The sequence below is a fragment of the Falco rusticolus genome, chromosome 4 (genome assembly GCF_015220075.1).
Source record: "Falco rusticolus isolate bFalRus1 chromosome 4, bFalRus1.pri, whole genome shotgun sequence".
Taxonomy (NCBI): Eukaryota; Metazoa; Chordata; class Aves; order Falconiformes; family Falconidae; genus Falco; species Falco rusticolus.
The window spans coordinates 18,286,522-18,300,676 of NC_051190.1; the positions used below are offsets into that span (position 1 = coordinate 18,286,522).

The window sequence follows — 14,155 nt, forward strand, 5'->3', positions numbered from 1 at the left end:
AAAGACAGGCTCTAGTCAGCAAAGCTGTCCTTGGACCACAAAATCAGGGAAAACAGGGCCAGAAGGGACCTTAAAGCTCATCAAGACCATTCTCCACCCCAAGGCAGAACCAGTACCAGAAAAGTTATCGAGATTTAACTGTCCAAAGGCCCTCGTCTCTTTGCTGCTGGCCCCAAGAAAAACTTTGCAGCACTCTGTGAGCTACTGCAGCCAGCAAGTCTCTGCTGACCCATAGCAATAGCTGCTGTTGGCATTACAGGGATGTTTGGGACTTAATAACCAAGTACCTCTTCACTTTTCATCTTCAAAGCACCTCACAACCATTAACTAATTAGCAATAGCAATTACGAGGCTGCCCTTCTGTGTTTATTTACTTGTTGCTAAAAAATGAGTGTTAAGAAACTCTGGTTACTTTACTAGGCTGCTATGGCATTGCCACAAACATTAAAAGTGATCACACACACCACTGCGTGGAGGGTTTTTGGAAACCAAACATGCTGAAAGGGGACTGCCTTCCTCAGGCAACAAAGTTTCAGTCTTTGCATTCACAGCAAGGGTTTCGCTGTGCCAATGTCTTCCATTTCAAATGCATTCGCTTCGAAGCTGTATTGAGGAGCAAACGGGTAAGGAGATTCTCCCTGAACTGACTTCTCTCAAACAAGGTGCTGAAGGTGTCTTGACCTGAGCAAAGGGGACAAACAGGACACCGCAGGTGCAGGGCTGCCATCACAGCTCTCCAGCTGTTGCAAGCCTCAGGTCAGGGTGGACCAGCCCTAATTACTATCACATACCGTGATAATATTATTTATACACATTATACAATAACAGTGGCAGGAGACTGGGGCCATTCTGAGGGAGGCTCTGCACCAAAAAAAAAAAACCCCACCCCCCCAAAGACCCATCAGAGAAAGAACTGCCTACCCTTTAAAGGGGCCAAAAAGCAAAGAAATGAGATGCAGGGAGACCAAAGGACTGCCCTGAGGTCATGCAGTAGCTGAGTAGCAGAGCAAGGGTTTGAAGAAAGGGATCCTAAAGCCCAGCTCAGCCTTTGCCTAACAGACTAATGCTATACAAGTGACAAGTCTCTTGGAGCCTGAGCCTGGAATTATTTTCCATCATAGTATAAAATTATTTGCCACCTGGTTCCCCAGTTGGCCATTGCTATAATGCAATCCAGCCCTGCCCTGGGCTGTCAAGGAGTCTGGGCAGCCCTTGGCTTGACACAGATCCATGCAGCAATACACGTCGCTCCGGAGTGCCGAGCCGTGGCTCTCCCTACTCAGGCAATACTTTGGATTTTATGACCATCCTTCAGCCCTAAGGCTGGCGGACAGGGATGTCTGTTTTAGCACTGCTTTAACAGCAAGGTCAAATTTCAAAAATAGAGGGGGAAAATGGCTGCAAGAAGATTAATTTGCAATGCCTGCAGTTGCCAGCGTAATTTAAGCAGAGACTTCAGCGAGCAGGCGGGGGGGTTCTGGGAACCAGGGCAGTGAGCGCTCTCATAGCTGAAGATGGAAGGTTTTCCTAGACCTATCCCAAGTGGGAGCAAGGTCACTAGCGCGAGGTTAAGTAGATGGATGTAATTCAGATAATGGAATTTGAGTCTTCTACATCTTAGATGTAAATAAGTTTAAAAGACTAGTGGCTGCAGCTCCAGGGAGGGGATGAAACTGATATTTTTCAATTAGAGTTTGTGCACGGACCAGTCATTTTAACCAGCAAGACAGATTCAGCCCCTTCTGCAGCTCTCTGACAGGCCACTGGTTTATCAAAACACTGCATTTGGTCCAGCAGATTCAAATGGTGGCTTTTGTCACACTGACAAACATCAGAAAAATAAAAGCTTGTAGCAGATGTCCAAATGGGGTGGCAATTACTGCAGAGCAGGAATAGGTTGCTATCTCAGCAGCTAGTGAAGACCAACTCCTGCCTTCAGTGCCCATGGACACAGACTTTGCCCCCGATTCAGATAAGAACTCAAGTCTTTTGCTGCACAAACATGGACTTATGTGATAAAAATCACAAGCCCAGTCATGAACAGAGCAGTGAACCCTCATCAGACACAGCAACAACACTAGAATTTACTGTCATAGAGATACAAGTCTGGAATCTGATGAAAACACAGATCAAGAATGACGATAGTCAGATGAGCGTTAACTGTGCTAAGCAAATCTTTAGACTGTAAACTCAGATTAAAGCAGATCCAAAAAAAAAGCAACAGCCAGGAACTGTCACCTTTAATTCTTTAGAGCCAGAGCAAGAAATGAAAGTGGATATGGTTTGTTCAAACCACATGTAACCTCCAGAGGTTAAAGACTGATAACAACGTTTCACCTGAAGATTTGAGACTTGAGATACCAACACATCTCTTCCCTCAAACCAACCCCTTCAAGAATTTGTATTAAACAAAGACACCCCCAAATACACACACTACGATCAAATAGCCTCAAGACAGCCACAATATTGAATAATTACCTGTGATTACAAAAAGCTGAGAGAAAGAAGGATGCAATTAGAGGGAAAGAAAGGACCCAAATGCCTACAACAAGCTGTTGAAGCCGAGGGAGGCAATTAGCTGGGTGTGAGCCCAGCACAAGTGAACAAAGCGATGCCAGCGCCTGTGCCCTTACCCAGCACCGCTGCAATTTTCCACAAGGGATCCCGTACCCCTGCGATGCGTCCTGATGGCCAGGGGATGTGAAGGCAGGACCCTGCAGCACAAAGCTTCACAGCTTTGCAGCATTTAAGTCGCCTTTGGCAGCAGAGGCTGCAGCAAGGCGGCGCTGAGCTCGGGAGGGGCTGTTGGCCACAGACCCGGCACAAGTTGAGCAGTGCAGGAGGAACTAGGTCAGGCAAATTCAGCAACTGGCTCTGTCGGTGTGGCTCTGCCGGGTAATTACACCGAGGAGACAAACAACGGCAGCAAACAAGTAACCCTCCAACTTTAAAGCACCCGTCCTGATTGCGGGCATTTGCTTCTATATCTCAATCCTGGTGCTGTTCACGCTGCCCTGCAACACACCAGGCACCCCATCCCATTCCCTTCTGCATCGGAAGATCCAGACTTGGCTGAGCATCTCAGCTAAGGCCAGTTTCCTAAGGGCAGAAACTCTGGGCTGAGAAAAAGCACAGCAAAGCAAGCATCTGCCTCCAACACACTAGGGAGGTAAAGCAAAGCACTAAGCCGACAGGAGATGCAGAGTACAGAAGCGAATTAAAGGCTGGTCCTTCTGACCCTCCTCAAAAAAGCACTTCAATTTTCTACTCGTGCTGCATATACCCCATGGGGGACCACAGCCTAGATGGCTCAGGTGGCCTCACAGCTGCTTCACAGCGTTGAGATGGTCCAAGATGTCTTTAATTTCATCCACCGAGCCCTTCCTACCCAACATGGGGGTGCAGCCTGAGACTGAACGCAGCTCAGTGCGTGGGCAGCGGCCACCGTAGCTCCCTCCTGGCAGGACCTGCTGCTTCCCACCTCAGCAGCTCAGGGCCACCCAGCCAAAAAAAAGCTGGTAGTGCCTCGTGGTGAGCAACAGCTTCAGGTTTCTCTGTCACACCCTTTATTTTGCTGCCTCTGCCAGCCACTCTCATCCATCTCCCTTGTTTGCATTTTGTGCCTCAGCCAACACTTCAATGAAACTCCAGGGACAGCAGCAGCTACTCTGAGACTTGCCTACACAGTTCAGTGCAACAGGAGCACAAGGTGCTGCCTTTTTGTTGTTGTTGTTGTTACATTAATACAAGAGTAAAAGCAGAGAATGGAGGAAGGACATAAAGACTTCCCTGTTTGCAAGCCAGGCTATATGGCAAGCATCATTAGGCTTGTAATCACAGCCTTTTGCTTTCCTAACCCAGCACCATGGTGAGATACCCAACACACACCAACAACAGACCAGGCTGAGCTGTTGCAGCATCTTTACCCTATGGCTAGGAGATCAGAGAGCAAAACTCTCCCTCACAATTAACACTGGTAGTTAGACCGAGGAGATAACTACATCAGGAGATGCAAGGCATGAAACTCTGGCTGCAAACCAACTGAATCTTCATATGTAATGGGCCAAGCCCAGCTAGGACAACATACACCTCCCCTAACAAGAGCCCAAGAGGTCCCCGGGGCACCCCGTCCCTTTACAGCAGGCAGCCTTGGACCAACCTCAACCACTCTTGGAGGCGCTTAGTGGAGCTCCTTGACTATGCCCACAGCATGGCCAAGTCCCCCTCAAGCCACCAGTGCAGCCCCGTGGAACGTTCATGGGGTAAAAAGTAGGAGGGCCTCACGGAGACCTGCCGGCTTACATCAGCATGGGCATCCTGCCTCCTCCTCTCACATTTTGGTCACAGGCACAACCGTGCTCCATCCTTCTCATCTGTTGACATGCTGCTAGGGGGTTTGGTTCATGGAGGTGACTGCCAACACTCATGGAAGATAACAGCCCTGAAGGTGCAAAAGGCCAACGGGTCTCGCTGATCCTCCTCCAGGGCTTTACAGGGACCATCTTTCATCTTCGTGAGCAGAACAGCTAACACAGGCAATGGACACAGCACATTTTAACAGCCTTGGCTAGGAGCACACTACACTGTGTTACAAGGCTGCATGGGAACGCTCCCCTCTCCCTTGAGATGGGGGAGAATTAGGAAATATCTGTTATAAAACTTTCGAGAGCTCTCTGATATATGACTACTTTGCTCTCCACAAGCTGGAAGCCAGCCAGACTTTATGCTTGCACCAGGGGTCTGTTTCAACAGCTCTTCTTGGTGAGCACTGGTCTTCAGGCTGCCAAGTGCTTACAAGCATCGCTGTTCATGAAGCTATCATGGTACAGACTCCTCTGAAAACTTCTACTTCCTTTAACTTTTTTCTTTTGCTTTTTTAAAAGCAACTGTTACAAGTCCTTGAAACAAACGGGAAATTAAATAAACCAACCCCCCAACACTCAAATAGAGAGGGGAAAAGGGGAACACAGCCAACTTGACCAAGATCTGAGTTTACAGAACATATTTTAAGAACTGGCAAAGAGTCAACTGTATGGCTGCAGAACTATATGGAGGTTAGCTCTAATGCATAATAAACTTGACAGTGCTTTGCTAGCCAAGTAGGGTGTTATTTTTCCAAACTTGGCTGTTTTGAAAGAAGAAAAAGAGTAATTTATCTTTCCAAATTTATCATCAACATATGCGTGACCAGTTCCGACCCACTGCCTTAAAAGTATCCCAGCTACGGTCACGGGCTGTGCGGTAGCACGCTGAACATGTTACACAGCTCCCCTATCGCTGTGCAAACACACCAGCTCAGAGATGCCCATTTCACCTGAAACCAAGTGCTAGGCTTTCACTAGTTTAAATTCCAGCTGTACAGTAGATTTCAGAGATAGCTGTAAATCTAAAGCCGGCTTCTTAGAACTCAATGACAGGAGAAAAAGCTTTTAAACTGAAGTTGTCACCACTGAGGGTTTTCAGGCAGCAGTTCTCAAAACCTTGAAAGAGAGGTACATAAGGAAACAGAGCCCAGCCATACACAAAGCATCCTTCTAGCCTTTGCATCCTCCCAAAACACACATGGATAAACGAGCTTTTAACTAAGTCACTGGGAGGCCCTTCCACAGACCTGGAGATCTAAGTTTTGCCAGCTCCCACCTCCTGCTTGGTGGCCCAGGCTGTTCCTGGCAGCAGATACGGCTTCTCCAAGCTCCAACCCAAAGAGCAGGGATGCTGGAGAGGAGCAGCCAGGCAGCTGGCTGGACCACACAGGGCTGAGAGGGCCTGGGGACAGCAGCATCAGACCAGGAATAAAAAAAATGGGCAGCTTGACATGAAAGGAGGGTAGGGCAAGAGGACTGGCAGCATTTGTTATATTGGCTGGCAGTCAAGGTTTGTAAACGCACCAGCAGTGAGGAAACACCGGGTGCTTTTACAAGCGCGGCAGCAAATGTTGCGTTCAGTTCACATGCAAGGAGGCGTGGGGAGGGCAAGGCCAGGAAATGCTGCGTGGGTCATGTTGGCACATCCAGCAGAGGAAGTTTATTCTTCAGGCATATAAAGCACTGGTCAAGGTGCACTGTGCAGAAGGAAGATGCTGGTGCTGATGGGGTAGTGGGTTAAGATAGGGGTGAGGTAGAAAGGAGCAGCCATGGATGCCCTGCACTCAGTGCTCAGTGACCCTTTGCTCCCGATGCAGAATTGCAACACTGCTAAAACACGATTCACAAAAGTAAAAATGAGGTCTCAGTCCTGTTGTGCTTTGGATAAAGAGGTCTCCCCCGGCTCCCTAGCTGCTTGTAGGGCCTGAGAGCAAGGTAGAGAGGGGGCTGTGCAGAGAACAGCACAGGTCATAGGGGATGCACAACTGTGGTGAGAGGCAGTAAAGGCCCCAGAGGCACAAAGGAGCTTTGGCTGTATAGAAGTGCACGGAGATAGGGGAGTGGGTGGGAAGTAGAAAGAAATGCATTTTTGGCAGCAGTGATTTTACTATCTCTCTTGTGTCCCTGCCTTGCCAAAATGTCTACAGAAATTGCAAAATGCACAAGCCCCAGATTCCTCCAACCCCTAGCAGCAAAAAGTGGTGATTTACAGAAAGGAGCAGAGAGATTTGCAGGAAGGAACATGCAGTTGAAAGGTGAGCAAAACCAGCAGGGCTATGCACTACAGAGCACAAAGCCAGCCCTCACCCTTTTCAGGGTGAGGTGAACCATTTTCAGAACGGTTATGCAGGGGTTTATTCCACTATATACTGTTCATATAATATATTACAAAAGAAAGATTATAATTAATAAAAGTATTTAATATGCTATATTATTTATTCTGAACTTTTATTCGGCTAGGAGCAAAGCCTCTCTCGAGTCATCTGGGGCAAGACAGCCAATACACACTGCCCAGCAGCTCCAGCCTAAACCCAGAGATAGCAAACTCCATCAGAAATACACCTTTCTCTTTGATTAGATAGAGCCACTTCCAGGATTTCACACATAAGATAGCCCACAGATCCCTCGGAGAATACTGTAAAAACCATTCCTGATGCAGCCTCTGAACCTCTTAAGTAACAAATAAATCCCCTCCAGAGGAGGGAATGGCATGACTCTTTGCCAACGCACTGGCTGTATTCACCCAAGCCTTCAGTTGGCTCTCGTGATGCATCCTACGTGCTGGCGGGAGCCCCGACATGCACCATCTCGCATGCAGAGCAAGATCACTGTCTCACCCTCTGCTCAGGGAAGCATCGTTCTCATTTAAAGCACACAAACCATATAAGCATGAGTACCTACAAACTGCTGGGCTGTCAACACGTGTCAGTGCTTAGGAATGTCAAAAGAGCACACACACAAACTCCTCCAAGCATCAGGCCTTTGCGCCACCCTGGGTATGGGCTTTTCACACACTGTGCTCTCTGGGGAACAAGGTGCTGTGAAAACCTTGGAAACAGCTTTATGAAAGCAAAAAAACATGGCTGGCTTTTAAGCAATCTTATCCATGCAAGTCTTCCCACATGCCAGGTATTGCAGCATTTGTCCTCTGAGCCACATTCCTGGCCCACACAGAGAAGAAGCTTCATGAAAAGATCCAGGTTAGGATACTGCCCCAGCAAGGCACACTCTGGCACACCCTGTGCATTGAGGGGCACCCCTGAGCGCGTGGGCTGGGGGCAGGCTGCTGCTTTAAGATGCTGGGGTTTCCTTGCTCCATGAACAAGGCAAGAAAAAGAAAGTAGAAAGGCATTTATTAAAAAAAAAAAAAAAAAAAAAAAAAAAAAAAAAAAGAGAGAAAGAAAAGCTAAACTGAGACAGGTCTGATCTCCTGGAGCTGGATTAATGACTGAGAAATGCCAGGGAACATTCCTGGCTGTCATCAGTGAGCATCAGCCTTCACTTGCTTCACCAGAACTGGGGATCTGCTCATATGCAGAGGCTGACCGCATTCATCCTGCAGCCTGTGCCTCCTTCCCCGCAGCACAACAGAGCCTGGCAGCACGGCGGGAGCGGACACGCTGTGCGAGCACATACCAGGTGCCTTTGTGCATCCTCTTGTCCACATCCTGTGGGCTTAAGTATGAGAACTGGTCTTGCATGCCCTTCATGCACTACTTGAAACCTAGAGACCAACAATTAGTTTACCAAGCAGGATAAAATATTTTTTAAATACTTCAATTGAATGTTAAAAGCCAAATGTATCTTGAAAGTAAATGAAGTGGCTTCTGCCGAAGCAGGGCTGCAAAGCCGCCCAGCACAGAGTGCTGCAGGCAGAGCAGGGCCTCTTGATTTTGTTACATGCTGTATCACCCGGTGCTGCTCGCAGAGATCCTTCTCTCAGGAGGAAGCGATGCTCCTCATCCCTCCACCGCCCACAGAAACTGGACGCAACAGGAAACCTCCGCTTCTGGCAGTTTTGCTTGCAGGAACAGGGAAGCCGGCACATTGGGTTGCTACCATTTAGAGCACAGACCTCGCAAAGCCATGGGAGGAAAATCCGAGCCAGCCTTCCTTCAAGCCTCCTCCAGGTCCTGAAGCCCTGAACTCAAACGGGTGATGCACAGTCTGCTTATTGTGGCACTCTGTGCATCATCAGCACTTCACATGCTATCAGCACTTCAGTCCAGTAATATGAAGTTATGTTGCTTGAATAATAATATTTATCCAGCCAGAGATGATTCCTTATTGGTTTGATGACATGCATGTCTATGATCAGTCAGGGCAGCTTTATGCTTCTCTTCTTTGCTTTGTGCAGACGCAGACCTGTCTGGTGGAAAAGGGCCTGGGGGAGCTGGTGGGCGGCCGGCTGACCGTGAGCCGGCAGTGTGCCCGGGTGGCCAAGGCGGCCAGCGGCACCTGGCCGGTGTCCGAAGCAGCGTGGCCAGCAGGAGAGGGCAGCGCCCGTCCCCCTGCGCTGGGCACTGGTGCGGCCGCCCCTCGGAGCCGGGGCTCAGGTTTGGGCCCCTCAGCCCCAGCCAGACCCTGAGGGGCTGGAGCGTGTCCAGAGCCGGGCAGGGGCTGGGGCACAAGGCTGAGGGGGGGCGGGGGGAGCTGGGGGGGTTCAGCCTGGAGAGGAGGGGCTGGGGGGGCTGATCGCTCTCTGCAGATGCCTGAAAGGGGGGTAGGCTGGGCGGTGCGGGTGGGGGTTGTGTCTTCGCCCAGACAAGCCACAGGACAAGGGCAAATGGCCTCAGGTGGTGCCAGGGGAGGCTTAGGTTGGGCATCAGGAAAAAATTCTTCATGGAAAGGGTGGTCAAGCACTGGAACAGGCTGCCCGGGGAGGTGGTGAGTCACCACCCTGGGGGTGTTTAAAAGAAATATAGATGTGGCAGCTGGGAACATGGGTTAGCAGTGAGCTTGGCAGCACTGGGTTAACGGTTAGACTCAATGATCTCAAAGGTCTTTTCCAACCTAAATGATTCTATGATTCTACAAATTAAAACATTTGGGTGCAAGTATATGTGTTTATGTTGATCAGCATTTGTTTCGATAGCAGTGGCATTTTCACATTCCATCCTAAAACCAGATCCATTTTCCAGATCCAAAATAATTTGTTCTGTCTAGCTAAACTGCTCCAGTTTTCCCCAAAAGGATGACTGTGCATTGCCAAGACCTTTCACTCAGTGGCAGACATGTCAAATGGAGATCAGCTTTTTATTCGTCTTAACTAGTGAGGCCCCAAGTTCCTCAAGCATCTTTAAAACTTTAGCATGTTGTAAAAATGCACCAATTTCCTCCACTCCTCCAGAAAGCAATTCCTGTACAAAGCACAGTCACAACTTTGCCATTAACCACCTTCATGTCAGGTTTCTAATCCCACCATAAAATAACGAATACTGAATGAGAATCCTGTAAAATATGAAGCATATGAAAGGTGAAAACTTTGGCCGGCTATACCAAGCTCCACCACCAGCTCATGATACAGCACTGTTTTCCAAGAAAAGGTTGTAAGAACTGCATGACCCTCTTAGACCAACTGAATCATGAGTGAAAAAAACAAACAAACAAAAAAACAAAACCCCAACCCCCCCCCCCCCCCAGATGCCAAAGTTTGATATTAACTGGAAAATCCCAGAAACATCAGCAATGCTAGAGTGAAGTTCACTGAACTGCAGCTGCTACCGTACCACCAGTTATTAGGGGCATGGCACAAGCAGCTGCCACACCACTTTTTTCAGACCAAGATGTATCTGCAGCAGATCAACCTTATTTTTTTTGAGATTTTGGCCACCACATCATGAAGTAAATTGGTAAAATATATATTTTTACCAATCTGGACATTTTTAAAAAAACCAGTGGAATCTTCTTAAGCAGAGAGTAAATGCAGGAAGTATTTTAATATCTAGCTTTTAATGCTATTTTATAGAATTTATTACTTTACTACTACACTGAATGAAGGCAGGAAATCAGGGAAACAAGAAGCAAGTTCACAGCACAGGACCTTCCTCATGGAGAAAATTTGTCTTGAGACAAATTTGACTCGAGATTAGTAAAGAGATACTCGCCTTGAGTGTTCACTAAGCAGTGTATAGAAGGGTACACCACTGAGACAGAGCCTGCCTGCAAAGTTACAACCCAGATTTCAAACAACTTTAAAGCTTTTGAGTATTTAAGGCTTATTCTAGCGTGGTGAACACACAGCGGGGCTGCAGAAACAGCACCAGGAAACCATCATCATCCTTACCCATTTGCCAGTGGTATCATCATTTAAGTGAAAGAGTAGAGTAAGCACGCTGAGATCTTAACACTTCAATAAGATCTAGAAATCAGATGCAACTCTTAGCAATTTTGCAGGACTATGTAGGTGGTGGAGGAGCAATAAAAGGGGGATGGACATCAAGGAGCTCCAAAGGACAGAGCGTTACCTGGTGTACACAGGACTTGGCATTCAGAAAGAACAGCTCTACTGTGGTTTTGTCCTTGAGAAAGGAAATACTTTCGATGTAGAACCTGAAAATAATAATAAAAAAAGAATTGTTACTTTCTTGAATAGGTTTCATCTTCCTCCCAAATAATTTTATTTCCTCAATGTTTTGTTCTCTAGAAATAAAATGGCACAGAGGAACTATGAGCTACTGCACTTAATTTCCTGCCTATTAGGAGAGAACAAGTAGCAAATCACCGGCCAGCAGCACACAGGGAACAACACATTCCTTGTTCAATAGATCGTAGATATCTGATGACACTTCATCTCATTTGAAAACCCTGTCAAACACCAAAGGAGCAAAGCCCATCCTGCCTATGCAAATAAAGCCTAAAGCGCAGTGGAAAAGCTAAAGTGGAAAAAGTAATTAATGCCAACGCAGATTGGGAAGCTGGCCTGACACTTTGCTGGAGGAGAGGAGCTGGCAGCAGCCCTGCATGACCTCCTCTTCCCCAGGAGAAAAGAGCAGCCACACGCTGAGACCCATTAACTTTGCTCCTAGCAAACAGGGACAAGCAAAAAAAGACTACGTGAGGAACACTTTGGGATCAGCTCCATCCCATCAGGCACATCCTAGTAGCAACGGGAACCCCAAACCCAGCTTTTTACATGGAAGGGCTGCAAACTGGCTCAGCCTTACAGACACCACTCTGTACAGTGCTCGTCGCCTTCCTCCCCTTCCCTGGCTTCTGCTTCCCAGGGCCACGGGTGCATCAGAGGCACACACAAACTGAAGCAATCCCATCACTGGTTACTCTGACCTGGTCAAGGTTGGCAGATGGGTACCAGTATGTTACAGAGCTACAGCAAACATCACGTATGCCATGGGCACCCTGCAGAAAATCACACACAACCTGTCTGTGTGCTTCTCTGAGTCACTCGGGGCATCAAACCAAACAGCTCCGAGATGCATTAAATGTTGTGGAGAAAACACATCTATAATTTGAGGAGTGTGGAACTGCCAAGTCAGTTTAAAGAGAGACAAATTTGTGCGAACGTGGTCCTGTCAATCCTCCTTTAGCTGGATCTGAAAGCAGGATACTTGTTCTTCAGCTCCTTATGGAGGAGAAATGAGTTGGGTCCAGACTCTCCCACCCAATACTAGACAGAAAGTGCATTTTTTCCAGCCAAGCAAAGACTTGGACCACCAACACCACTGTCCCAGCAAACCACACCAGGGCTTCTCAGTGTCTTTCTTTTAATAGCAGGAGGACTGAATGGCCAACACAGGGCACGCAGCCCACGATGTTTATCGGAGCTAGACCGATGCCTCCTGCAGCCCCCATGGTGCTCCTAAGGCTCCTCACAGTCTCAGGCTCCGGCCACTCATTTCTTGGTGTAGGTGATTTGCAAGATACTGGACTAAGTCCACAGCAGAAGCACGGAGCACATATTAGGAAGCAGTAAATCTAGCACCTGCTGCACTTGTTAGGAACATATGCAGTATTTATGCTGTAAGTGGAGGCAATACATTAAACAGTGATTGTTTTAATATTTCGCATTCCTGCAGCATGTTCCATCAAATTAATTTTAAAGCACTCCTCAGAAAGCCTCTGCAGGATAAGGAGGTAATTTACCCATTTTACAGGCATGCAGCCCGCCCAAGGGGCAGACACAAGCTCAGCAGGCTGCCCCAGACATTTGAAAGGCTATTTGATATTTCCATGACTCACCCTCCACTGAGAACTGTAGGAGCCACAGGTACTTCCACCCTTTCTTGATCACACTGGCTATTTTTTTTTTCCCTCTCCAGCAGCTTTACTAAACTTCAGTTTACATGCACTTGTGTGTTTCTCTCCAGAAAGGCAGAGCATCAGAGGGCAGGAGCCTCACGCTTCATCCTTCCCCTACCTGCTGCCAGACCAGCCCTTCGCAGCCATGCTCCTTCCTCCGTCTGCTAAGGCCTTCCTCCTCCTCCGCACCACAAAGGCAACTGTCCTCAACTAATGACCTCATTTGCAATTCCTTTCAACTAATAGCCAGACCTGGCAGAGATGTCAGGATGAGATGTCAGGCTTCAGAAGCAGGAGAGTACCCCTGGCTCTGAACAGAGGGAGCTCCCAGTCACCGCTGGCACAAACAGGAGACTGCAGGGTCCATGGAGTTAGGTAGAGCACTGGGGAGCATTACCCCTGCCCCAGCCAGGTTCGTGCGCTCTGTTCCTTCCACGCAACAAGCTGTATGCTCTTATTGCCACGCTACAAATAGCATATTCTTCAACATATTCTCTGTGTTTGAGGACCTGGGAGGCTAAAATCTCTAGCTGCCTGAGAAAGCTGTGATGGCAATCATAAAACTTGAGCGTTTCTTTGGTTGGGGTTAATGCTGGTGGCTTGTGATGTTCGGTTTGGCCCTCTCTGTTGCAAGGTGGTCCTCTCCAGGGTGGAGTCCCGGTGACAAAGATGCACAGGGAACACCAGGCATATTTGGGAACATCATAAAGTGTATGTTCTGCTTTTATTTCTGATGTTGTCGGCATCCTTGAAACTAGAATGACGCTTTTATCAAGTCCTAAATCTGCATTAAAGAGCCCTTCACCGGCTGTGTGTACCATATGAAAACTTATGTGACTGGATTGAGTTTATGCCATCTGAAGAAGAATAATTAAAATCTGAAAGGATTATCATCTTTTTCATTACTGAACAGCAAAAGCTCAGGGCCAAGGAGTTATCAAGAAAAGGAGGTCACAACCAGATATCTGGTGATCCCAGCCCATTTCCAGTATGACTACTGGAAACTGTCCAGTGCAGCACTGAAAGACACTAAGAACTGATGCTGTTGCACATTTGCCACTTGTTATGACAAGAGCAGCTCAGTGCCCTGCCTCGTTCTAATTGTATCTCAAACCAAAGTCACACTGAAGCAGTAGTTATGGCATTTGTGGCTGAACCCACTGCAAACACTCAGAGGGCTCGCCTAGCCCCAGGGACCCCCTATCCCTGCAGCAGGGCCACCGCTGTCACACCACGTGCGGCTGGAGATGATCCAGCCCAGGGGATTGAGAGCCAGGCGCTGGGGCTCTCTGCCCGTCCCCGCCGTGCCACTCGCCCCATTCCCAGCTATGCTTTTCCATTCCAGCCATGGGCACGCACAGCCGCAGCCGTGTATTTGGGCTGCTCTCCTGGGGGTTTGATTAAGGAATAGGCTGTCACAAGGCAGAGGAGTTCACATGAGGTAAGTGAACTAACCACCCAAGGCATACACCATGGAGCAAAGGCCTAGAATCGCTTACTTATCCAGAAAGTTGTAACGAAGTAGAGAGCTG

The 14,155-nt window shown here is 48.1% G+C and overlaps 1 protein-coding gene across 5 annotated transcripts in view; it reads right to left on the reverse strand.

Annotated features, from left to right (window-relative positions):
- The window catches only part of FRMD4B (FERM domain containing 4B), a 137,984-nt gene that overhangs the window by 46,710 nt on the left and 77,119 nt on the right, over positions 1 to 14,155 (reverse strand). For all 5 annotated transcript variants that reach the window (XM_037383971.1, XM_037383968.1, XM_037383970.1 and 2 more), the window contains one exon: positions 10,832 to 10,916. In XM_037383971.1, the coding sequence (XP_037239868.1) occupies positions 10,832 to 10,916 (85 nt within the window). The remainder of the gene's footprint in view (positions 1 to 10,831; positions 10,917 to 14,155) is intronic.